Source organism: Prunus persica, chromosome G5 (genome assembly GCF_000346465.2).
Source record: "Prunus persica cultivar Lovell chromosome G5, Prunus_persica_NCBIv2, whole genome shotgun sequence".
In the NCBI taxonomy this organism is placed as follows: domain Eukaryota; kingdom Viridiplantae; phylum Streptophyta; class Magnoliopsida; order Rosales; family Rosaceae; genus Prunus; species Prunus persica.
The window spans coordinates 9,478,139-9,503,866 of NC_034013.1; the positions used below are offsets into that span (position 1 = coordinate 9,478,139).

The 25,728-nt window shown below is 35.6% G+C and overlaps 1 protein-coding gene across 1 annotated transcript; it reads right to left on the reverse strand.

The window, feature by feature from the left end:
• LOC18776235 (ACT domain-containing protein ACR8) lies at positions 14,386-17,601 on the reverse strand. The gene is made up of 7 exons (XM_007208854.2): positions 17,146-17,601; positions 16,581-16,626; positions 16,334-16,448; positions 16,172-16,239; positions 15,497-16,063; positions 15,286-15,390; positions 14,386-15,191 (listed from the first exon to the last, which is right to left on the reverse strand). The coding sequence occupies exons 1-7, from the start codon at positions 17,205-17,207 to the stop codon at positions 14,829-14,831; spliced, it is 1,326 nt and encodes a 441-aa protein (XP_007208916.1). The 5' UTR covers positions 17,208-17,601; the 3' UTR covers positions 14,386-14,828.

Genomic DNA, 25,728 nt, shown 5'->3' on the forward strand with positions numbered 1-25,728 from the left:
CAAATTTTGAATTTGTAATGATTTTTTATGATTTTTTAATGTTAAAATATGTATTTCTTGTTTTGGTTGGAATCCGGTGAGAAATAATATATAAAATAAAATTGGTAGTGGGTAGGGGATTTTCTTATTCTTTCTTTTTTTAAGCATATTTTTTGCTTGAAATATGGGCAAAAGTGAAATGGAGTAATTATTGTTGTTATTATTTTTATAGTTTTTAGGTGAATGGAAAAAGTAAAATTAGGTTGCCAAGGCATGAAGAAAAGAAATTGTCTAGAAAAGGGAAAAAGATGGGGTGGGGTGGGCTTGGGCAGGCATCAACTTTTTGAGTTATGGCAAGCGCAATCTGGTACAAGTAAGAAAAATAAAATAAAACAAAAAGGCAAAATCATACCAACCAAAAAAAAACAAAAACAAAAATCATAAAGGGATAAGATGAAATTTTCATTTTCATTCTACACACTTTTGCTTCTTGTAACTCACAACTCCGGTTTCACTTTTGCTGCCTTCACATTTTCATTCAGCATAATGGTATAGAAGGTTTTTAAAAATCAATGGAAATTCAGAATTTTGGTTTCAATGTTTAAAAGTCATGGAAATAGACGTGCTTCTTTTTATTCTGATACCAATACAATTTTACTTGTCACAACATAAATATATGGATATGATCCTCATTATAATTTATAATAAAATTTAAACCGCTAAATGAGTTTAGGAAACACAAAATTTTCCTAAACATGAGTTTAGAATGTAAACATCCATTTTTATGGATTTTGAATACTCATAGAATAGCGGGAACACAAAATAACGACGCATACTATACGTGGAAATGCATTTCTAAGAAATACGAAATGCATTCCTTATTGGTACGTTCCTGGTGCCGAGCATGTATCGTGACATGGAAATAAATTTTAAGGAATATGAAAACTCATTCATTATTCGTGCGGTCTTGGTGCCAAGCATGTGTCGTGACATGGAAATAAATTTTAAGGAATATGAAAATCATTCCTTACTCGTGCGCTCCTAGTGTGGAGCATGTGGCGCGACACTAAAATAAATTTTAAAGAATATGAAACTCATTCCTTACTTATGCAGTCCTAGTACCGAGTATGTGGCGCGACATAGAAATGTAGTTTTAAGTAATATGAAACTCATTTTATACTATGCATAGCCCCACCAGTGTTCGAGTCCTGCTACCAGCAATCCTCATTGGTGTGCGATCTGTAATTTCCTATATAAATCCATACTGGTGGCAGTTGGCAGTTGGGTGCCATACTTAAGTCCTTACAACTCAAGCTTGTGGGTCTGCTCTGGCCCTGATGGCAAGAGTAGTCAATCTCCTCCTAAATTTTTCTTCATTAAAAAAATTTTAAAAAACAAAACAAAAAAAACCCTCATTTTATACTAGTGCAGATCATGTAAAAAACCTATTCCTTACCAGGGCAAACCTAATGTAGAGCATGTGGAGTGACTACACAAAATCCCCAAACTTATAAGGACCCCAAAAATTTTAACCACCTATAAGTAATGTAATAAATAAATAATATAGCCCACCATATAAAAAAAAAAAAAAGAGTAATCATGATGAATTTTATTCATAAAATTAATGATTATGAGAATCAATATTTGATTTTGTTAATGGATTATAAGTTTTAGTTATAAGACTTTCTTTGTAGCATCAATACATGGTTAAAAAAGAATACAAAATGTGTGCTTTTTTGTTGTTGAAAAATTATGGAATTGCATTCATAATTCAGCCATAAAATGTGTGCTTTTTTATATGTCACTCGAACCATATCTCATTTTTAAATATATTTTAGCATAATGTATTATTTTTATTGGTTATTTATTTAAAAAGTGTTACTTTGATATAAACTATTTAGGCAAAATTATAGCAATAGTCTCTGGACTAAGACCAAACTTTACTTTTCGTCCCTCATATTGTTAAATTGTTACGGTGGTGTTTCAATTAGATCTCATGTTGCATCATTGGTCTTTCCGTCAACTTAGTTAAATTTTCTGTCAAAATTAAGGGCAAATTGGGAAATTCATAATTTCTCTCTCTCTCTCTCTCTCTCACCTTCTACCGTAGCCCGCAACCCCAGCACCCATGAACCTAGAACCCCAGCCCCCATTCTCCACCCCATATCTGGTCAAAACAACAGTTCGGCAAAGAAATTTGAGGCTGGGAAGAAGCGGCAAAAGGATTAGACATCCCACCATGCTACGATTCCCTACGGTCTGAACCCAATGCCGCAACATGTGGGACCGGCTCCTTAACTCGCACTACAACCAATCAAAATTTTCTCCTATTGATATAAAAAAAGGATGGAGGTGAAGTCTGAGCCTTAGATGAAAATGGGGGCGGGGGGAATATAGACACTAGGCGTAACCTTCTTTTTTTTTTCTTTTTTTTTTTGGGACAAAAAGTCAGTCGTGCACTCTCACGCCCACCCATTAATCCCTTCTCTTTAATAAGCATTGCTATTACCAATCTCGCAATCTTCAATTTGGGTGGGTGAATAAATTGGTTGGGGGGAATCAGGGCTAGAGAGAGAGATTTGATTTATTTTTAAAATTTGTTGTGTGAAAAGACATTTTTGCCCATGCCAAGTAAGACAAGTCATTGCCATGTCATCATTTTTAACGGAAAAGTTGACTGAGATCACAGAAAGGACGATTTTTGAAAGTTGAGGCATAATTAAAGTACCACCGTAACAATTTAACAATATGAGGGACGAAAAGTAAAGTTTGATCTTAGTTTAGGGATCATTGCTACAATTTTGCCAACTATTTAAATACAACTAAACTATATGTGTTGCTATTGTTTATATCTATACTTTTCACTATATTTACTGTTTGTGTGCAAAAAAATTAGAGAAGCCCAAGTGCATATAGGGGTTATAATGAGGGGGTTCCTTAATAGCTATCCGATTAAGAAGGTGTTTGGCTATGCTGCCACAATGAAGAGAGGAGGGTTGCTTAAAAATGGTTGGATCAGCTTATTACAAGGAATACCAACTAGATGGTGACACCTGGCTGGGATTAGGATTCAAATTGCACTTTAATTTGAAGAGTGCATTCTATGAGGCACATAAAGCATGAATATCTTATTCCAAAAGGGTGATGATGAGTTGAAATAGAATGCATGCTTATAGAAATTGTGTTAATGGAGCTCAATTGACAAGGAAAATTTCAATTTTATTTAAGATGCAAAGAAGGAAAAGAGAACTAGTTGAAGGGCATGGTGTGCATAAATAAATGGATAGTAGATGTTAGTGGTTGCACATGTTGGAGCCTTATCTCGTATTTTTAGTGTCTTATCATCGTTATCAGATAAATAGTTGTTATTAGACAATAGTGGAATCTCAAGACTTTTTGGCATTACAACAAACAAGGTTTAACTACCATTTGGATTTTGACGCCCAACAAAACACCCTGGCCTGAACTTAAAAAAATAAAATAAAAACTTGTTCAAGTTTGGACAGGACTTAAAACCCTCCTATTGGCCACTTAAAAGGTTCATTTTACCTATCCCAACACTTTGCATTGCCAATAACTATATAAATACAAAAAGTATATAAACAGGGTATCTTATTTCACATGCATTGGAAAAAAAAAACAATAAAAAAGGTTCGTCTAAAAATATATAAACAGAGTATCTTATTTCACTTCGGGAAAGAAGCACCTCTCATATACTTCTCTAAAAAATTATTTAAAGTAGTTATTTAGAGGAGTGATTCTTCATAAAAATAATTATTGGTCTCTTCAAAATCACTCTTAAACGTGCTTTTATTTAAATAAATAAATAAAAATAGAAAGAAGCGGACAAATGAGAAATGTTAAAGAACACGTAGAATTTTATATAATATGAAAACTTAACAAATTTTTAAATGGTCTATTAATTTGTTTCTTTTTAAAATATTTATCTATTTTTTTTTCTCTATATTTCGACTAAAATAAAACATTTTAATATCTCGAGCACTCTGGTTTTTTTTATTCTTTTTTATTTTAAAAGCTTGTGTCAGAAAATTGATTAGAGATTGTAGAAATTTTGGAAGTAATCACACTTGGAGGACAATCAAATTAACTTGAATAAGGGACCACAAAGCATTGACTAAGCAAATGCAAATTATTATGTCTTTAATATTCAAAAGACTAAAGCATCCTTTTCAAATTGGGCATAGATAAGTTACCAAAACGCAAGGAAAATATTAAAGAAATTAGGGTTAGATAAGAACAACTAATTATTTAATTGTTTGAGCATTTGAAAAATATGGTGATGAACTCGATGCACATTAGCTTCCACAAGTTTCTTTTATTTTTATTTGTCTGAGTATTATTGGCCTGCAAGTTTGGCATCATTTTTTTATTCTCCTATTTATTTTTTCTTTCTTTAATTATAAAGAAAATGAAATCCCAATGGTGAATTCCCCTCTCTCGAAAAAAAAAATAAGAATTATTACACTGTAACACATATATAAAGAAAAGGAAAAAGTAATAAAAATTAGATTAATAATGTATGATATAGTTGAAGACGTAGTTTGTCATATTTACCAACTGCAGGTCCGTATCAAAACACAGAGACTGAAATCTCATGGAGCATGGGAATTTAATTTATTTTTATGCAAATTGCACCTAGCTCTAGGTAAAGTGAATTATGTGAAAAACAAACCTATATGCATATAATATGAAAATGTATATATATGACGTATATAAATGATTTTTTTGTTGTTGCTGGACATGGAAAGTCCGAAAATATACACGACGTTGTCAAATTGTGTATCTAAATCATATATTCAGATAAGAATTAACTTAATAAATTATTCAGACATTTCAATTTAGAATTAACCGCATAACTTTATGTATTATGAGCTTTTTTATTTGTTGCCAGAATTAAGGGCGTGTAAAAAAAAAGTTCTAACATGTTTTTCTTTCTCGTCACTTTTCTTTTTAGGTGAATGGTTGAGTCTTTCTCATCACTTTCACTTTCTTAAATCTCTCTTCTCTTTTCTGTCTGTCACTACAACCCCACTCTCTTTAAGTAAACAAAAACGGAAAAACAGACTTTGTCAAAAGAGGGTTTTTTTTAAAAAAAATGTTGGCGTGATGAAACTGCAATCTTGCACGCCAAGGGATTCTCTGCAAGAATTGGTGAATTACTGACCATTTTGACCAGTGTTAATTATTTTTGTAAGGCTTGGCGACTTTTAATGACCAATATAAATTCATGTTTTTTCACATCGAGACTCCAAATCAGTTGAAATATGAGTCAAACGGGTTAGAGTCCACATTATGTCGTATCAAAGATTAAAAATTATCAGGTCAAGGATCTGTCTAGCCATATGCTTTAGTCTAATGTTTAAAGTTTTCGTTGAGTTTAGTAGCGTGTGTTTGTAAACTAAGTATGACATTGAAGTGATTGGTTCTTTGATTGCCTCTTCAAGTGAGGTGTGAGTTGATATTAATTTGTTCACTTTTTTAAAGTCGCATAAAACACGCCCTATACCCTCGAATTAGTAAAGTCCCTCACCGGTAGGAGGGTAGCAAACTTAATGATTAAGGCTTTCTCTTAAAAACAGAAAACAAAAATGTAGCTTTGATCTCTTATGTTCTATAGTCGCATGATCTTACTTTCTTTTTTTTTTTTTTTTTTAATTTGGATAAATTTTGGCATCAACAATATGTGTTTTCCATTTTTGAAGTTATGGTTCTAGTTATGAAACTTGAAATATGCACCATCACTAGATTAGCAATAAATAAAAGGAATATCAAAACCCCTCTCTTATATTTTTTTTCCCCCTCTGTCCTTTTGTTTGTGAAATAGCGAAACTGTTACAAAATTATCAAATGATTTTCTGCAACTAAAAACTTAAAAGTTGGCTTAACTTTACTTTAAAATAACAAGACAAAAACAAGAAAAGAAAAAAAAAAGAGTTTTGATGACCACAATTTTTCCCCACCCCCTCTTTTACTTTTATTTTGTGATCTTTCTCTTTTGTTACATTAGAAGGAAAGAGACTTTGGGGTTTCGATCCTGGGTGCCAAGTAGGAGGAAGGAGGAGGGCCACAACGACTATGGTAATCCTGCTCGACTTATTTTGTGATCTTTTACTTCAACTTTCTTATTGGATAGATCATTTCATTTTCCCGCCAACTTGTTTAAACTTTTTTGTTAGCAATTTGATTTACTAAAAAGGAGGCGGAAGGAATTTGGGTGTTTGGTTATAACTCGAAGGTTGTGGAATAACTTAATTGTCATTTAAGGTCAATTTATTATTTTTCAAATATTTTTTTAATATAAATATTTTTTAGAAATTTTAGTCAACGGAAAATTGCATTCAAAATTCGGGAGAGGGCACATCAACAACATATGCAATATAAATTTTTTATTTTTTACTTTCTAGCTATGAGTCCCAAAGGGTCAATACAAATCTACTGCTAAAAAACCAGCAAGCTTGGTTAAACCAAACATCATCAATGAAAAAAAAATTTCCAAAGAACAAACTCTCACAGAGGCTTGGAAATTCCATGCAAAAAACCAACTAAACAAAACTGGTCATTTTACGTTGGTTCAGGCTTAAAATCAGTAATAGTCGATTTTGGATCAGTTTTAAATACCAACTGAAATAATTAGTACTCAAGTGAGTATTATATCTTTCTACTCGTTAGTAATCGAACCAAACCAAATCGAACCAAAAATTTATATAGACCACGACAGACTCAGCACAATAAAGTCAAATGAAGCCGCATTCTCTGTATTTCGACCCAAATAAAACTAGTGCACCCTATGAAAGCGCTTATATATGGTGAAATAAAGGAAGGGATAATGCTTTGTTTGACTCCATTGCAGACATGCCAACAGAGTACAGTCCTCACTGATTGGATTGGATCCTGTATCTGGTTCAGCCCAATAAGAAAAAATTATGTCTCTCTCAAAGGGCAAAACATAGTAAACGTGAGCATCTTGTAAAATGTTTTCCAAGGCCCCCCCACAACAAATGACTGCATGAAGAACAATAAGCATGTGCAGATTTGGTATGACATTTAGATATCCCACTGCTCACTGGTCAGTGCAGCAGTCCCTATTAAAGTTTGCATCAGCAATTCAACCCAAACCAGTCCAAACACCCACCAATTAAGATTCTGCTTTTCAATTAGACAAGGAACCCAAGATTCCAATTCAACCCACTTCTCCTTGTTGCTTTCCTTGGTCAAGCTCAAGAATTGACACCATATTGTTTCATCATGTCACGCACTTTCTCTGTTTTTTTTTTTTTTGGTAACTCTTGTTGTCTCGCACTTTCTCTTTATTGGTCCTTTTCATGACAACCTGTTTTCTGTTGCCATAACAATGGGCCTTTGTATTTCTTGCTTAGCCCAAGTTTGCTAAATCTGGTTTTTCTGGGTCAATTTTAGCCCAAATCATAAAGAATAAGACATTATAAGCTTCTTCTTGCTGTTGGGCTATGAATTTAATTCTTTGTTCTTGGTTGAGCCTGGCTTATGTATACTTCACATGGAAACCTACAATTAAAACAAGTATAAATTATAAACTCCATACGTATAATCATGGTTAATTTTTTACTTTATATTTATGGAATTATAGTTATGCATATGGACACATGTTAAGTGTTGAGAATAATGATAAGAATACACCTTGGGTTAAAGTGGTGAGCAAAAATACTCTTTTGAAAAATTAGGTGAATCTACCACCAAACAGTATAATAAGAAAATTTTAAGTTCATCTACAAATTAGTACCAATTCAACCAATCTGGTATGTGATAAATAATAAACATGCTGCAAAGCACAATTTTTTATTTATTTTTAGCATAATGCAAAGTTTTCTACATAAATGGCTGAGAATTCAAGCGAAGTTGCTAATTCATGATTGTGATTTGATTCAAAAAAATTTATACGTCATGTTTCTTTTCATAAACTACGAAAAAGAAAGCCGGGAAATTTCTTTTCTAAATTCTCACGCTAAGCAGAAGTACCCTTTGTGGCATCTAATTAACAGATGCCTTAAACTAGTATATTTTCTGTCAACCATACATGATATTCAACGGTTCATGAATTACAAGAAGAAAATGCCAAATGCTGGCATGGCTTAGATTCTGCTTACAAACAGAAAAGGGTTCTCTTTTAGCATCCAAGATTCCAATTTGAGCAAGTCTCCTTGTTGTGTGTTTCCTTCGTGAAACTTCAGCTGACTTTGCTGCGTGAATTTGATCACGAAATTGAATTATTTAATAACAACAAAGCTTCCAATGAATTGGAACATACAAAGATAGCCGCCTAGGCAATTTGAAACTTCCAATAAGATAGGATGACAAAGAAAATCAGAAAGATTTTTTAAAAAATGTTTCCAAGAACTGTTACATTGTGTTTCTCCCCCTAAATATGTTGATCTCTTGGCCTATATCATTGTTGCTATATGGGTATCTCAAGGGTCAAACTGTACTTAATTTTTTTTTTTTCTTTCCATAACAACTTCCTTGCCAATTGGGCTATGAACCTTGTCCAACTAAATTAAACTTAAGTTAATGCAAAATGCATAATTAATTCATGCAGAACATGATATCAGAGTCTTTCTTTGCAAGTGGTCCTAAGTTTGAATCATGTTCCGCTTCTTTGGTCCGATAGCTTAAGGTTTCCGGACTAGCGGTTGTTTAACAATGGGAAAGTCCAAAATGACCATTTATCTGGTTTTATTTTACAAATGTGCTCCTAACCCAAGTTTTTTTTTTTTTTTTTTTTTGGGGTCAAATATGCTACTAAGTTTAAAATTGGAAGTTTCTTGACAGAATTTCTGCGCGCGCACACAAAAAGAAGGGGCTAACCTGGTTGGCTGGAACCTTGTACTTCACGCAGAAGATGATATAATTATAACAAAATGTTATCCAGGCCCTAAAATAAATAAAAATAAATAGTTATCCATGAAGTTGCAACTTTACAACAATTGGCTAAGCATATTTTGGTATCTGGGAATCTTCTTTACAGGAAGCAAAATTTCAAAGAAAAAGAAGGGTTTGAATTTGCTGAGCTCAGAATTCAGATAGATATGTAGATAGATACCTTCTCATTTGCCGCACATTTTGCTATGTGAACAAGGGAACAAGTGAGAAAAGGGAAAGGCAAAGGCAAAAGGCTAAGGCAAAGCATAAAGAGAGAGATTCCCTGTTAAAAATTGCGGCTCATATCAAACAAGCCTAACAAAGAAGCACTCAGCTTTGCCAGATTCTCCATCTATGCAATTAACATGAAGATTAAGAAAGGAATCACAATTCATCAGATTATATTCAGAATATCTCTATCTTCTATACTCTTTTTTTTTTTTTTTTTTGTAAAGTAAATTCTAACCAAGATTTGGGCAGACTTCGATTCGATTACCCAAAAAAAAAGTTTGATTTCTCATTAATTTTACTTGGTCGACAACTCGACAATGCTGATAAGTTTTTATGTTTTACACTCAATGCCAACCTGCTATCAGGAATAATTTGTTGGAAGATCGTATTTACTTTAGATCTTTAAGTCACATTCAGATTCAATATTTGTTCATGTCACTTTAAATCTGAGTTGCTAGCTCTTTCTTGTAAGAAGTTTTTTTGAGCTTTATTCCTCATGCACATAATGGCAACTCATCTACTACATGGTAGGTACAACATTATTAGAACTGCATCTTGGCCTAACCCAGAAACTTAATTGGGAGATATTTGGTATGTGACAACTCTGCACAATTACTTCCCAAAAGAATGGCATGAGCTGGTATAAACACGTATGTCTTTATTTCAAGAAAAATGCACACAGTTCAATTCAACGATCATAACCATTTATATTTTAGGTCATTCCCATGAAAAACTTAATCATTCTGATTTTTTGGAACCGTTTGGTCATCTAAAATGTGCGGAGAAAAAAAACGTAGTTCATTAGGTAAGATTAAAAACAAAATATGAATACTAAAATGGCTAAACAATTTCTGATTTTTTTGTAAATAATGATATATGAATGAAGATTTGAAAAATAACATCTGGCTTGACCCCTACCATCACTATCTTTATGAGCCAAAGCCAAAGCCAAAGCCAAAGCCAGTTTGGTTTAAAATATCTTATCTAAAATGACAACTAGGGATGTTCAGATTTATACATAATTGATATCAATACAGATTATACGACAAAAAAGTGGCTGATAATACTTTGGTTTTTTTTTAATTTTGTCACAAAACATGCCTAAAGCACAGAGCATCCTATCCTGTTGAAACATTGGATCAACAAATGCTCTTCTGGATGCAGCTTTGCATCAGCTGGAAACGTCATTGATATGCCTACAACTAGAAAAGGCCAAGCAAGAATTTGATAGATTCCATCTACAAACACAAGAGGAGTTAAATGAGCAGCCAAGACATGATGTTAAACCAAGTCTCTCTTTTGTTGGATTCTTTCGTTCCAACTTTGGCGGCTTTGTAAGATTAAAACTAAAATAATTATAGTTTTTTTTAGTTGCCATTGGAATAATGGTAGGGAGGAGGAATAATGCAGATGGGACACTAGTGCCTAAGATTATTATAAGTTTTAAGTTACCACAAAGGGAAAGAGCAAGAGAAAGAGGATGCTCATCCAGAAGTTTGGTACTTTTCCAAGAGGCCATTTCACTAGAATTCAGGATACGGGACAGAAAAAAGAGATATAATCCATAGTAAAATGAAACTTTACAACAATTTAATATGCTTATTTCGTAACAACCAATGTGGCACACATATGATAACATTTTTTTACGTTATAATTGAAACATAATTATAACATATGTATATGACATGATTTAACTAGACGGTGTATGTCACTCAAACTGGCACAAAGTCTCCACCGAAGTTTTTCTCTCGACAAAAAGTTCCTGACCAAAGTTGGCTGAGAATCTCTCTCTTTTATTCTTGTTTACAAAAAGAAAAGTGCTACTAGATAAACTGGGGCATGCTCTGCATAATATATACAGTACTTATGTAATTTATAGGAGTATAGGACATCTTTACACGCATGCATGCATGGTGAAGAAGTGCAAAGCTGTAAGAACGTGAGAACTAGAATTGGCTAGAGCAATATAGACAAGCTTAAAAAAGAAATTCCACTAACAAAAGAAAAGCGGCCTATAGTAAACAAACAAGTCCTGCTAAGAACCTACTGTTCGAGGAATTGGGTAGCTGGCAATTGGAATGAAACGACAATTGAACAGACTGATACTGATATTTGATTAAACTAATAGGTCTTTAATTTTGTCTATTAGTATATGCTAATCTCTCTTGGCTTATTTTCTGTCAATTTATTGGTGACTAATTAATGTGGTAAGTGAATGTGTTATGAGGTAAATGTCAAGACAGAGAGTTGGTTGGTTTGGATGGATGCTTGTCCTGTATTAATTCATGGAGAAAAGGGTACAGAAATGCAAGGACAAGATAAAAGACATGGGGTTTCAATTTAAAATCTAAAAATATCAGTCTAAAACATGCATGAAATTCCAAGGATGGTTAACCCCATATGGACAACACCAGATTTCTACTTGAACATATTGCAACTTGTGTTACATACTTGGAACGAAATAGCAAGCTCAAACAAGGTCTGTTTTGGATACGACATTGTCCTTCGATCTAAAACGTTTAATTCTAAATTCTAGATCGACGTTATGTTGAATACGAGCACAATAACATCGTCGTACAGAAAATATAAGCAGAGCAGGATCTTATTTTTGAAATGTATGTGGTCCTCTGTTCCATTAAAACCAACGTGGTCCCTCATTTAGTCGTATATCATGCATGTTACATTCATAATATCTGTATACATATTTGTCAACCAAAAGGGCATATTGTCGTTGTGGAAATAAATATTGAACCATTAAAACATGGACGTCAAGGGCAGATTCTATGTTGAAGTAGATTCAAAAAGAGAATCACATGCACAATAAATTGAAAGCGATCGACAGGCTGAGGATTTTGCTAGTTGGTAACAGCCTTTTGCAATAGCCCCAAGCCGCATGGGAAAGACAAGAAGATTGCCTTGCCTTGCCTCTTGCAACGTTGAAAGTTTCCAATATTGGATCGACAATGCATGCCACCCTTTAAATCATAGGCACATGGGTAGCTCCTCCACTAGCTAGCCTGGCTAGGTCAAGGAAAGAAAACCTAATGCCATGTTTTTTTATGGCAAAACGTATGACTTTTCTGAGCCCTTGTTTCAGCTTTTTGAGCCCCCAAAAAACCAGAAGGTGTCAAACTTCTCATGTGCTAGTTTAGAGACCATGGTACCAGAAGGGCACACAGAGAAAAAGGCCAAGAGGGAAAACAAGTCTATGTAAAGCAGAGCCCGAGAGAGAGAGAGAGAGAGAGAGAGAGAGAGAGAGAGACTAGTGTGAGAAATTAACTTTGGGGTATGTGATTAATTCTCAGGCTGCAGTAGATTCATTCAGTCAACAAACAAAAGAATTGTAAATTAATCTGTCACTGCATATGCAAGGGCCACCTAAGCGTTTTAACAGGCGCAGTCAAAGGCAGGGCTCTTCCAAACCTGCCAAACCTAATCTTCTAAAGAGCTCTTCACTATATGGAGTATGGACCACAATCTACACCACAAAATTTAAAGTCTTGATGAACTAGAGGCATTTGCCCATTGGCCATTGGATTGAATGTGAGGAAAGTAGAAAGTGGCTCTTGGAGGGTTAAATTGAATGCCCAAATGGAAAAAATGAAGGAAAAAAACAACCACTCAATGAGAAGTTGGTTGCCACTATTATGATTTCATCTTCTTATACAAGTTAACAATACATCGAAAATATTTGCATATGTAAGTTCAGTCAGTTGATTAGGATAGTATATACGTCCCTTTACACGAATGTAAAAGTTACTTTCAAAAGAAATTTAACTAGACAATTCTATTTTAAACCCCTTTCTTTTACAATGTAGGCCTAAAAAATATGTTTAAAGGAGTATTTAGAATAGCAAAACATGGAGGCATGGAAGAAGACAAAGCTGCAAGTAGAAATTGTTCGACCAATTGTCGGGAGTCGTGGTGTTTGCATTGGACACATAAACACATTAGCAAAGGCTAAAGACAACAAGCCGTTCTTTCTCTAACACCAACGCCCCCTCCAAACTATTTTTTTAATCCATTCCAATAATTTCTCTCTCTTTTTCTTGCCTTTGACCACTTTCAAATCCAATTTGTCTCAAGCAGTTGATGAATAATTGAATTAGTTTGTTAATCTACCAATCTCTATTGGACTTGGACCCAAACCTACTTCCAATATATTCAATTTAATCATCAAATTCTTAGATTTTTGCTTGTCCAAACATGCAGATATATGACTATCCATCTTGTCGGTTGGCCAATTAGACGTCGTTTATGTCGGATGTAATTTTCACTGCCCATACATATAATTTTGGCTATGGAATTTATATGTAGACAAAATTATGTGCATTTTGGTAGCAAAGATTGTTCACAAGAAATGGATGAAAATTGCTTACCAATAAAGGGAATTCAAAATTCGTATAAAAGACATGATTATTTTATGAATACTACTTGTCTCTTTATCGGTAATGAGATATTACTTATTCCTGTGAATCACAGTTTGACACATATGTAAAAATAATTTATTATAAAAAAAGGAGATGGAAAACAATATCTCAAATATTTTATTGAGATTTTATTTCTATCCAAACACTCAAAATTTTATTTTCCATCCATTTGCCTTTCCTTTAAGTTTTCATACCAAAACAAAAATATATATATTGAAAACCAGGACCGACAGTCACGGATACAGCCGACGGCTTTGCTTTAATTTGTATAAAAATATATTTTGTGTAGAAACTAGAAGACTTTCGGATGCAAAATACCCATATTTTCTCTTATTTAGACTTGGTCACATGTTTGAAGTTGATTTGACGTTATTAGGGTTCATATGATTCTCTGCGTTCACATTTTCTAGAGAACTTGGTTTTTCTCATGTAGCTGCTTTTACAATTTGGATTTCAAAGTTTCAAACAGTCAACCATTAACTAACTCCATATTTTTCAACCATTGATTTTCATACCCTACAAAATCTCTATGCTTTTCTTCTGTGTTTATTCTTTTTGTGCTGTATGATTTTCTTCTTTTACAAGAATTCAACAAAACCCTACCATAATTTTCCTCTTTGACCTCTTCGGGCCTGCGTGCCCCCAAGGTCTAGGTTTGTGTAATTTCTCTCTCTTCGTTTCAAAAAAAGAAACCCTTCTATTTTAATTTTTTTCTGTTTATATATGGGCCCTGAGCTTTCATATTATACTAATTGAGGGATTAGATTCTTCCCCCATTGCACACAAAAGTGAAAAAGGCAAAAAAAAAGGTTCTGGGTGGGATGGCAAAAGAGACGAATAAAAATAAATATTTCATTAAAAAAAATCAAGTCAACCATTAAAGCTAATACTTAACAAGTAGTTCTCCTTCTCCTGTACACATGTGTGGTGCTGTATAAACCCCCAAACTCTACTGTTTTCTTTTACCTAACATTCCCTTTTCTTCTGCCAGCAACAAACCAATATCACTACCCAGTACCCACCAAATCTAAATTTCCCTCTACCAATTCAAACGAAAGCATTTAAAATGGTGGGCCTCTCTCCTCCATTTGTGCCCTATCAATTCATCCAACCAAACCCACCTACAATAACAACTACCATCACCAAATTCTCACCCCCCCCTCTTTCCTCTTTATGTACAATGCTCAAACCCCAAGCAAAGAATCATATCATATTCCAGCCAGCCAGCAAAGTGAATGATAAAAACTTCCTACAAACCAAATGGAAACTTCCTCAAGAATGAGATCTGATGAGACCCAAATTGTACAGATTCCTTCTCACTAGGCTCCCAAGTGATAACAAGACTGCCCCACCAACACCAACTGCTTGCTCCTCCCTTTCCCCCTTTGCATGATAAATCAATGGCAGTTCCTTCACTTTTAAGTCACTCAACCCTATTTTTTGCCTCACTGATTCAATTGTGTTGGGATCTGCAGGGTTTCCCATTGCATCAGTCACATAGAAAACGTTCAGGGCATTGTCCTTTGTTGTGGAAATCTCAGCCCTTGTCACGTTTAGACCGTTCTCTCGGAACGTTCTTGTAACATATGCCAGAAGACCTGGTCTATCCTCGGTGCATAGTTCTAGCCTCACACCCTGAAATGCAATAATCCAATTGAACCATTAGCATTTGCAACATCATGGAACATTCAACAAAATCAAATGATTAACAATTCAATTTAAGTAATACCTCAGAAGCTCTTCTTTGAATGGCAGCTTGTAAGCATTGGATTACGCGCTGTCGTTCGGGTTCAGAACTAATTGGGGTTCCATCAGTGTGCCTAATGTAAAATTCCTGAAACATAATTCAACCACAAAACCCAAGTCATTTTCATGTTTCAATATTATAATAAAACCAGAACATGCCATAAACCAAACTAATAAGGAAAATAGATACATACCATGTGTCCTCTATCCCCTGCTGTTTTAATAGTGGCGTGAAAAACCACATAGTCCATGTCTGTCAACGTGCAAACAACATCAAACAATAGCTTTGCTCTATCCTTGCACTGGATATTTACTATGGAATAACCCCTTTCAGCCCAATTCTGCACTGTGATCACCGGTGAGTCGGTGCTGTGCTGCAAAATGGGCTTCCTGTCATAATCACGATCTGCAAACATCATTTGATGCAGCCTTCTTTCGGTGTGCGTAACTGCCATGGAAACAGAGGTTTTCGCGCTCCGAATATCGTTGTCTCCCTTGAGAACATTCCTTAACCGTGCTTCAATTCGGTCAATTTTCTGTGAGTCTTCAATTGGGCAACCAGAATCACAGTCCTTGACGTAAATTAGGGAGGCGATCCGGCCATTGTGCGTCCACACCTTGGACTCAACCACATTGCATTGCAGGTCAGCTAGCACTGCAAAGACCTCAGAGAGAAGGCCAAGCCGGTCAGTTCCAGTGAGCTCAAGTGCTGTTAAACCGTTGCTGCAGTTGGATGTCCCAAAGTGAATTGTTCCAAGTGACTGTCAAATACAAAGAAATTAAGCAATTTCAATTTCAATTCTGTAAAGGATCATAAACTTTAACAATAAAGTCTTTTCATTAAATTGGGATTGAATGAATTAACTTACCTGTTCAATGTAATGAATGACGCTCTCATCCGTTAATTTATCCCCGTTTTGATCAGTGACATGAAAGACTGCAGCAGAAACCAAAAAGTCTTATTAAGAAACAAAATTCAAGAAATAAAAGGCAACAGTAAAAAAAAAGAGAGAATAATTTGATTTTCTTACCATCCATGAACCACCGTCCATCAGAAGAAATGTACGCTTTTTTAATGGAGAGGTTAAGATCCGTGAGGACCTGAACAGCCTCGAGAAGAATCCCATGCCTTCTAGCACTGTCAACCTGGAAAATCCAAAAACAAAACAGCGATTGATACACGATTAGTCAATTTTGTGTTCTGGAAAAAATCAAATCTTCTTTTTGGGTTTTTGGAAGGCATTGAAATTAGAAAATTGGGTTTTCGTAGAAGCAAACCTTGACTAAAGTCGCAGTGGAGCAGACGGCATTATCGATCACGACCCTGCAAAGCAAAAGCAGCGAATGGTCAAGTCAGAGAAACAACACCAAAGCCACACCACACCACCTTTCGTTTTTTATTTATTTTTTAACTTTTTATTTCCACAAGTTTTTAAATTTCAAAATGCTTTGAAAAGTCTGATGAAACGGGCAAATTGTAAGAAAAGTCAGAAAATAAAAAATTACGAAACTTAGGTGCGAAAATAAATGTAAGGTTGAAATTGGGTAAAGTTGGCACCACTATTATGAAGAAGGGGAATCGGGAAGAGATCTGGATCGGTGAAATTTTCTCGAGAAAGCAAGAGAAAGTTCAAGATCACAGCACATCCAAAAAAGTACTAAACCCAGAAAAGCCGGAAATTCCATAATACAAGGGAAAAAATCAAACTGAAAACAAATTAAAAACTTGAAGCCGTTGAAAACCCAACAAATTTGTTTTTTTAAAAAGTCGTGAATGGTAGCCACTAACACTTTCAAGAAAATCAGAAATTGAAACCCAATGTTGAAGAAGCGATGTATCTACCTGGGAGTGTTCATACGGAAGACGAGTTTCTCATATTCGTCGAGACAAGCAGTCCACTCCATGGCTCTAAATTTGTTTCAGAGAAAACAGAGGACTTTGAGGTAAAAATGTAAGCCAAGGGATGAAGACGAAGCTGTTGCTTGGCCTTTAAACAGTCTCACAAACTCTGTGTGTGTTTTAGCGACGACAGAATCGAAGAAACAGAAGAAGAACCAAAAACTTTGCCGCCGTATCAAACAAAGCTCAATGCCTTATGCCTTCAGACTCTCGCTCTCTCAGACCTTCGGCTAAATCGCCATGAACAAACCTCACACAAGCACCAACCTTCTCTCTCTCTCTCTATAAACTAGAAGGAAATGAGTCACTGTTCGCTCTCTCTCTCTCTCTCTCTCTTGAGCTCTCTATTTCCAAGCGCAAAGCACGCCTTGTTCTTAACACTCTGCGTCTTGCCTTCTTTGGGGGTCATATATATTTATTTCCAAATTTACTTTCTATAAATCATATTTTATTCTCTACCCATATAAATTAATATTTTATTCTTTTATTTTTTTATTATTTTCCTAACCACGCCCTTACGCAAAGAGCGAGGGCGGGTACTAGTTAGTTACTACTCCTCACATGGCATGGGCAAGGCCTGCCCGGCGACCCTGCCCGCGCTAACCGAACTCGCACTCTCACTCTAAAAAGGTCAACTATTAGTGACACGTGGCGACTGATCCCTTCCCCCTTCTGGTTTCATGCGTCCACCTCGGAATGCCACGTGGGAGAAAGCGGGGCCCATGTTGATTGTTGATTAAGTTGGGCTTCGCCGACCGGAATCATGACGTGGTGGGCACACCGGCTCGCACCGGCTTTTCGGCTTTTCCTCTGTCATTGTTTTCGGCCGGTTTTTCTTGTGCCTCAGTCGCTCTTAATGGCAGTTCCGTAATTTTCACCACATAGACCGTTAAACTGGATAGTTGAGGAATATTCGGATCGACGTAACGTTGCGTCATCAGTTCGAGTTAATCGTATTATGCTAATTAACTTAACGACGTGGCGTATTTTAATTGGCGGGGGTCGCACGATTGGCGCGCATGTCTTTAGACGTAGTCGTGGAGGCACGCCTTCGGACTTATTATGTCGCGGCCCTCCCCTAACGGGGAGGCGATATTAATTTTTCAAAAATGCTTAGCGCCCCGACACGTGTCGAGAGCAGGAATGACAACTAAATCGCCTCGCGAAGGGCCACGTGGGGCTCGGGGTGGGCCCTCCTGGTCTGACAATCACGTGCCTGCTCCACCACAAAACACGTTCGCTGCTTGGCAGCTGTCTGTGGCTACCGAACTGCCTACGTGGCAACGACCCGCGTAATAAAACGCTGCCGTCCCCTACCTAACGGTGAAGAGACGACGCTAGCTGGCTCTTCCCCACACTACCTACCTACGACATGTGCTGCAAGTAACGGAATACGCAGGCTCCGTTATATTTGAAATCGTGGAGGGAGGGAGGGAAGGGAAAGGAAGCGTCGGTTATGAAAGTGACAGGTGTGGCGGTTAAACACTAGAAACACACCGCTTCATTCAAGTGCAGTGGCGGGAAGATGGCCGCGTTTCCCGCCAAGTCGGAAAGAGGTGGGGTGGTGTAGGGGTCCACAAATTATCACGGGGAAGAGAAAATTCCACCGTAATATCCATATCGATATTGAGCAAAGGTGGGTCCCGTTGCCCTTTCGAAGCGAGAAAGGCTGGTTTAGTCGCTGGAAGGGAATGGTGACACGTCGATGACAGTCCAGTACGACGTCGTCGAATCAGTCTCTGTCCCGTCGGAAAAAAATATTTTTTTTCTTTTTTAATAATTTAAATTTCGGATTTATGGGAATTCCCGCTTTTTTTCTTGGGTCTGCTTTTTGACCGTTAAGTCTATGGAATGGCGCGAAAATCGAAACCCACATTCACGTAATCGCACTGTTGGGGCTGGGTTTTGTGGGTAAGGGGGAGGATTCTATACAACGGCGCCGCAGAATTCTCCGTGAGACACTCGCGGCATGTCTTAAGCTCAGCGGGATTAACTGTTTGATTTACTCTGCTATGGAATATTTGCATTTTCCTTGCACGTCGGTTTTTTTTTTTTTTTTTTTTCATGAGGATCTGTACCTTAGTCGGAAGATCTTGGCCGTCAAATTAGGGGTTACAAGTTTTGTCAGTTTTGGAAGCAGGCTTTGGTCAAAATCTCAAAATAGTAGCCATGTGCGCTCGTGGGGGAGGCTCTGAGTCTTTCTTTAACTTCCGTTTACAATGCAGAGCAGAAGAGCGCATTAGGAATGGTCCCTTTTTGTATAAACACATACACATGTGTCACATTTTATTTGAATTTCGTCCTTCTTGGTTTCCCATTTGAGAATTGGATCATCAATTTTGTGATCTTTAATTTTTGTCAATTTGATCCTTTTCTCAAATGGGTTTAGTGTGTTATCCAATGGAAAGAAAAAAGAAAGATCTCCAATGACATTTGGTGTGTTATCCGACTTCAAAACTAGGACCGCGTGAGCAATTTGTGGTCAATATCTAATTTCTTCATGTTTTTATTAGCAAAAAAGAAAAGAAAAAGTATTTCCATAAATTTGGATGGATATGGCTTATCTTTTGTGTCACAAACGTGTTGAGATTTAACATAATTTTATCCAACATGTTTTATTTCTACAAACATCCTTTTTATCGATGTAATGAATGAGGTCATGTACATAAGATGTATTCTTATATGTAAAAACACGCAGTGCTATTTCGAATTAAGATCGCATTGGAATTGTGTGTATTTTGTATGTGTGTGTCTATGCATGGCAATGACATGCACACATATCTTGGAAACTCCAATCGATGTCACCTAAGATTATGTAAGCAAGGATCGCATTCATGTAAAGAAATAATCGTATTTCAAAAAGTCTCTTCTTTAATGTTGAAAATATACAAATAGTTAAAAGGTACAAGAAAATCTACATGTGTATCTCTAATTTAGATTGCAAAAGCAGAGACCGTGGGATCACTATGAGACGGCTGACATTTCCACTCAAGAGCAAGCAGAAATGATAAAGCAGCTGCAAGACCTACCCAAGAAAACGTAAACAGGGGGCAATAGAACTGGCGAAGTCCTTGGGGGTCCCGGGTAGGCTTGCCTTGCAAGACTGGTTTCAAAGCTGCATGCTTTGATTTTCTTATACGATCTAGAAAGTAGAAATTGATCACAAGTCTTTTGACCTACCTACTTCATTTTTAATACCAAAAAGTATTCTTGATTTCGTATTGGAGGTCCTAGATTACATCTATAAACACTTGACCAAAAAAAGAAGAAGAGAAGATTACATGCAATGCCTTTGAGACTTTGAGTGCACATTTTGTGTGGCCATATAGATTGTAGTCCATAAACTAACTTATAAATTAGTAAATTAATATGTAATATGAATTTGACCAAAAGCTACGCATACTTGATGATACATCAAAAATTACTCTAAGAAACTTAATTATCATACATCAAATTATGATGTGCGGCTATGCATGCGCTTTCTCTGTTCGTCAATTAAATTATTATTATTATTTTTGTATAAGTGAAAGTCCAAAGGTCTGTTTGATATAGAGGAAAATGAGAGTGAGAATGGTTAATTCGATGAGGCTTTCTTTAGTATCACCTTTCGAGGATGTTTTATCCTTTTTTTAATTTAAAAAAAATGTCCCATTGCAACAACACAAGTTTGAGATTCCTAAAATCAGATTTTGCAAAGGCATTTTCCGGGTACAATTTGGTACTATGTGACCACCATATATTTGCTGCAATAGTTGGTAAGAAATCAAGTTTGCCAACTGGAGAATTGTGGGTTGGAGAAGAGGACCTGTCAGGACATTGAACAACATGAAAATCCTTCAAATTAATGTCAATTATAAGATTATGACTGCTTAGTGTTGCACCCATTTCCCACCGAATAATGAAAATATTATTTGACAATTTCAGAGTTGTGGCCTTTTGGCTTCCCTTGAGAAGACAGCGTACCCAATTGGACAACTCTCAATTTCTCAATTGAAAACACCAACATTTAAATCATTAATTATAAATTATATAATTTCTTCACCATATATGACTTTTGTGCCACATAGAATTACATTCATTTTTAAATATTTTATGATAAAATCTTTTTATTATTTTATTTTAAAAATTATTTTTTGCTCCATTGTTGCCTCTTGTGACTTGAATTGGATAATAGTCATTTATGTCATATTGCCTATTGCCTATTGCATAGGTATATATATGTTTTTTCATATTTTTGACACTGTGTAATAGTATTTTATTTACCTTTTTTTTATACGTAACATACAATTTTATAGTCTTTTAATTTATGTTCCTAACTTATAGGTAACATACTATTTACCTGTATGTTAGGTACATAATTTAATATGGGCGCTTGTTTGATTGATTAGTATAATATGTGGGTCTTTACTTTTTATTGATTAAATTGTATTTTATCCATATATTAGGAATATTATCAAAGAAAGAATTCAAAATTTAAATTCTAGAATTCAATTACATGGAAATAAAGCATTAAATTTATATTTAATGTATTTTCCTTATTTACCTCAAAGGGTAAAATCAACACAACAAAAAAAGTAATAAATGTCAAAGGATCTACGTATAAAACCAAAAACACGAGAATTAAATCCAATTACAACTAATTGTTTTGGATCTAAATCTAAGAAGTCCTTATTTAATAGCAAAATAAGACTGATTGCAAAAGTATTTCATTAACCCATTGATTATTTTTGCATATATAAATCAATTTTCTAGCACCCATACGTCATTGCTTAGGTGATAAAATTCCAGTTTAGTGGTTATCAAAATTTGGATTGGTAACTTTACTAGGTTTCCTCAGGCACATACCCCGAGTAATGAGTGATCACATCACATAGGTTTTGACCCGTTAATGCATCTCTAAAATATCTGTCTGCATGCATAATTAGATTAGTAGAAGGTTGACCTTTTAAGCATCTTTTTGATCTTGTCAAGGACTGATTTGATTAAGCATTTTTTTTTGAAGAGCATGCAGAATGATGTAGCTTTGTTAATTAATTGGGGAATTCTCCATAGTAATTGAAACTGTTAATCAGAAATTAACACGATGATTGGGTCAATATGTGGGTAAATGATGGTATTCCCCTTCCAACTAGTAGTGTTTTTTCAACATAAAGTATCAATGCCGGTGGATAGACAATTAATTACATTATTATAAAACCCTTCTTTTCTAAGCAACAAAATCAAGAGGGAGATCTCGCTTTTCATTTGTGACTAAGACATGTTTTACCTTTGCTTGGTGTGACTAAGTTAATATTATACCCTAGAAAAATAAAAAATGACGTTTCAAAGTTAATTTTAAAAATATGTGTTTGTTGGAACGAGCATGTCACTAACCACCCTATCATGCAAGCAACGTATACGACGTGTTGGATAATTGTGAGAAGAGCAATGACGTATAAAATCGTCCCATTTTAAAGTTTATTGGGTAAAAGGTTAACTATGAGACAAATTGTAAACTCAAATATTTTAAATTTAAATATTAACAATGAAAGGACCGAATTTAGTTTGATAGTGTGAAATTACAGGAAGTTTTTTTTCATTGCAAAAAAATAAATAAATAAAGTAGCTCAATCATTAAACAAAGTGATGGCAAAAAAAAAAAAAAAAAAAAAAATCAAACAGAGCAGCCCTTGATCTTTTTCCCCTCGAGCAACCTCTAGAACACAAAATTCTCAAGGTTACCCTACTTGCCGACTGCCAAATCATGGTTTCCACACAGACACAATGGTTGGTGCTGCCCCTTGAGAGATTTACATGCCCCCACTTGCAATGTTTTTGTCTCTTTGTTTGAACAAGATCGAAATTCCACATTCTAATTTGACTATTCAGCATTATCACATTCTCTGTGCCAAGTCTGCTAGTCTAATTTCCCTTCTCCTGAATTTACTGCACCAAATCAGACGAAAACCATACCTTTGTCTACAGCAAAACGGCTGCTAAATTAATTTTGTGGGTGCCACCTTCTTGAAGACTTTGTTGTGATATATGCCATTCACAATTGGTGAGTCACCCTCCTTGTGGAAAAATTTCACATGGGATTTTGGTGCCCTTGTCAAAAGGGGTCAAATGTCCCTTCCCATTTTTTCTTTTTGGGGATAAGCAATAAGAATTGATTTACAAAATACCTTTATAACGGGTCAATACACACATAACTAGGTATCGAATTCATCACAATAATATAAATCAAATCTGAAACCTCCTCCAACCAACTGAAGAATACCCCCTCATCACCATCACTTGTTGCCTATTCACATGGCACCACATGACATTGCAAATGAGTTGGCCCTGCCTTTTCATGACACAGTGCTTCCATGATTGGCGGCCTATATACATACCCTTCTGATCTGAAACCCTATGCTCATATAGCTTAAAAAAATAGCCGCTTCCCCTTTTCACTTTTCAGTGATGTATATGATCAGAAACATTGTATTGTCCTTTTGCTTTCTTTCTTTTTCTCATATGCAAATTGAACAACATGTTTCTGGATTGGATCCAAGAACCCTTTGAAGAGATAGGGACAATGTGAACAGTGAATTTTGTAAATGTGTTGGGTTGGAACATTTATTTTTCTGGGTTGATGATGAGGGCACATCATTTACTTATAATGATATAAACATGTGAATGCACATGCTCAAAGTCCCATTCAGTCACCTCTCATTGATCACAATTCACAAGTGATGTGCTTATCAAGCATTGGTTCAGTAAATGAGTCCAGCCCCAGATGAGTTAAGGCTATTTAAGATCTATTCATGGATGATACACACTGGCAATGAAGTTGTTTAAAAAGTTTTGAATTTCATTGTTTGGGGCCCCTTTTGATCACATTTGCCTTTTTTGTTTTCAGTTTTTACAGTTTATCTATGGTTGGTCTTTGGCGGGAGATTTTTTTTTATTGTAGAAATTTTCATTTTTCGCCATAATTATGTCTAATTTCTATTTAGACCCCTTATATATATTTTTTCTTGGACCGCTCCGTTTTTGTAATGTGACTTTATCTCCACATGCCCATTCGTTTTTTTTTACTTCCCCCGAATGCCCAATTTCTCTATAATTCCAACAAACATTTTTGTGTTTTGGGATAAAATCAAATAACTTCATTAACTGAAAACAAAGCTAAAAAAACAGCCATAATACAATGGAACTTTAAGACCATCTCAGTGGCTCTGTTCAAAATCTTTTCATAAAAAACCCCCAAAAGAGGAAAATTCGGTGAAGAAAAACACCTCATGTTTCCGACATTAACATAAAATACAGCTTAAATTATGTTTTAAAGAAATGCATTTTTTGGGTTTAGGCTTCAAAACTTGTGTTGGAAAGGTGGCTGCTTTAATCAGATAAATAAAACCACAATGGATTTGCTAATAACTTAAAAACAATTTTCTTATAACAAATAAAAACTTAAAACAAAATTATTATTATTTTTTTCCTGGGGACAGATAATTTTACAACTCTTGCCTTGTACACATTGCACAAGCGGCCATGATAGTGTGTTGGAGGACTGACATGGAAATGTCGATGCTATTTTTTTTTTGGGTCGAAAGGATGCTTCATTAAGCCCAAGGGCAGGCCGAAAACAGCCAAAAATACATAAACAAGAGTTGAAAAGGAAACACACCAAAGCCAGAATCAGGTGAGTGCAAACAGAAGTTTCCTTCCCAACATGGGAAATAAAGGAAGTTACATTGGGGGACCAGGAAGTCCATCAGAAGTTTTTTTTGTTGTCGGAATCAAGTTTCATTGATAGAAAGGCAATGCCAATTACAACTTACAAGATAGTGGAACTCATAAAAATGAGTCCAAACAAATGCAACAGTAAAAGCCCACTAGGATAAAGCCAGAGCCCAAAATTGACATAAAGTTTGAGTACAAAACTGATATAAAGCCAGATCCAACCAAAAGCAGAAACACCACCGAACGCCAAAGCAACGATGCCGTTGCTTTCATGAAGATCGAGACATCGCCACCAGGACTAATGATGAGTGAAAGAACTGCAAACACACAAAACAAATACAAAAACTACAAATCTAAAAATCTCTTGCAATACATAAACCGACAATCAAAGACTCAATAACTCCTACAAAAATGAAACCACCAAAACACCAAGAGGGAAACAACAGCCAATCCAAGAACAAACCTGGGAAAACACTTCCCAAAGCCAAAGAAACCAACATCCTAAGCAAGGAAGGAGGTGGTAACAATCCAAGAATGGAAGGAGTTGTGCAAGCACCTGAGGAAGAGCTCTACACATCTTCCGAAAGGGACAAAAAAAATCGTGTTTGGGATTAGTCGCTACACCCCATGGGGGCCGATAGATCTAAGAGGGAGATAAGAGTCCTTGAAGAAGCCATATAAGGAGGGAGGAATTTAAAGGGAGCTGAGAAATTAAAAATAAAAAGAAAGGAAGATGACAGAGATGGAGTGAAGAGGAAGATGGAAGATGGATGATAGAAATTGGAAATTGAAAGGAGTATCGGGGGGAGGGAAGGA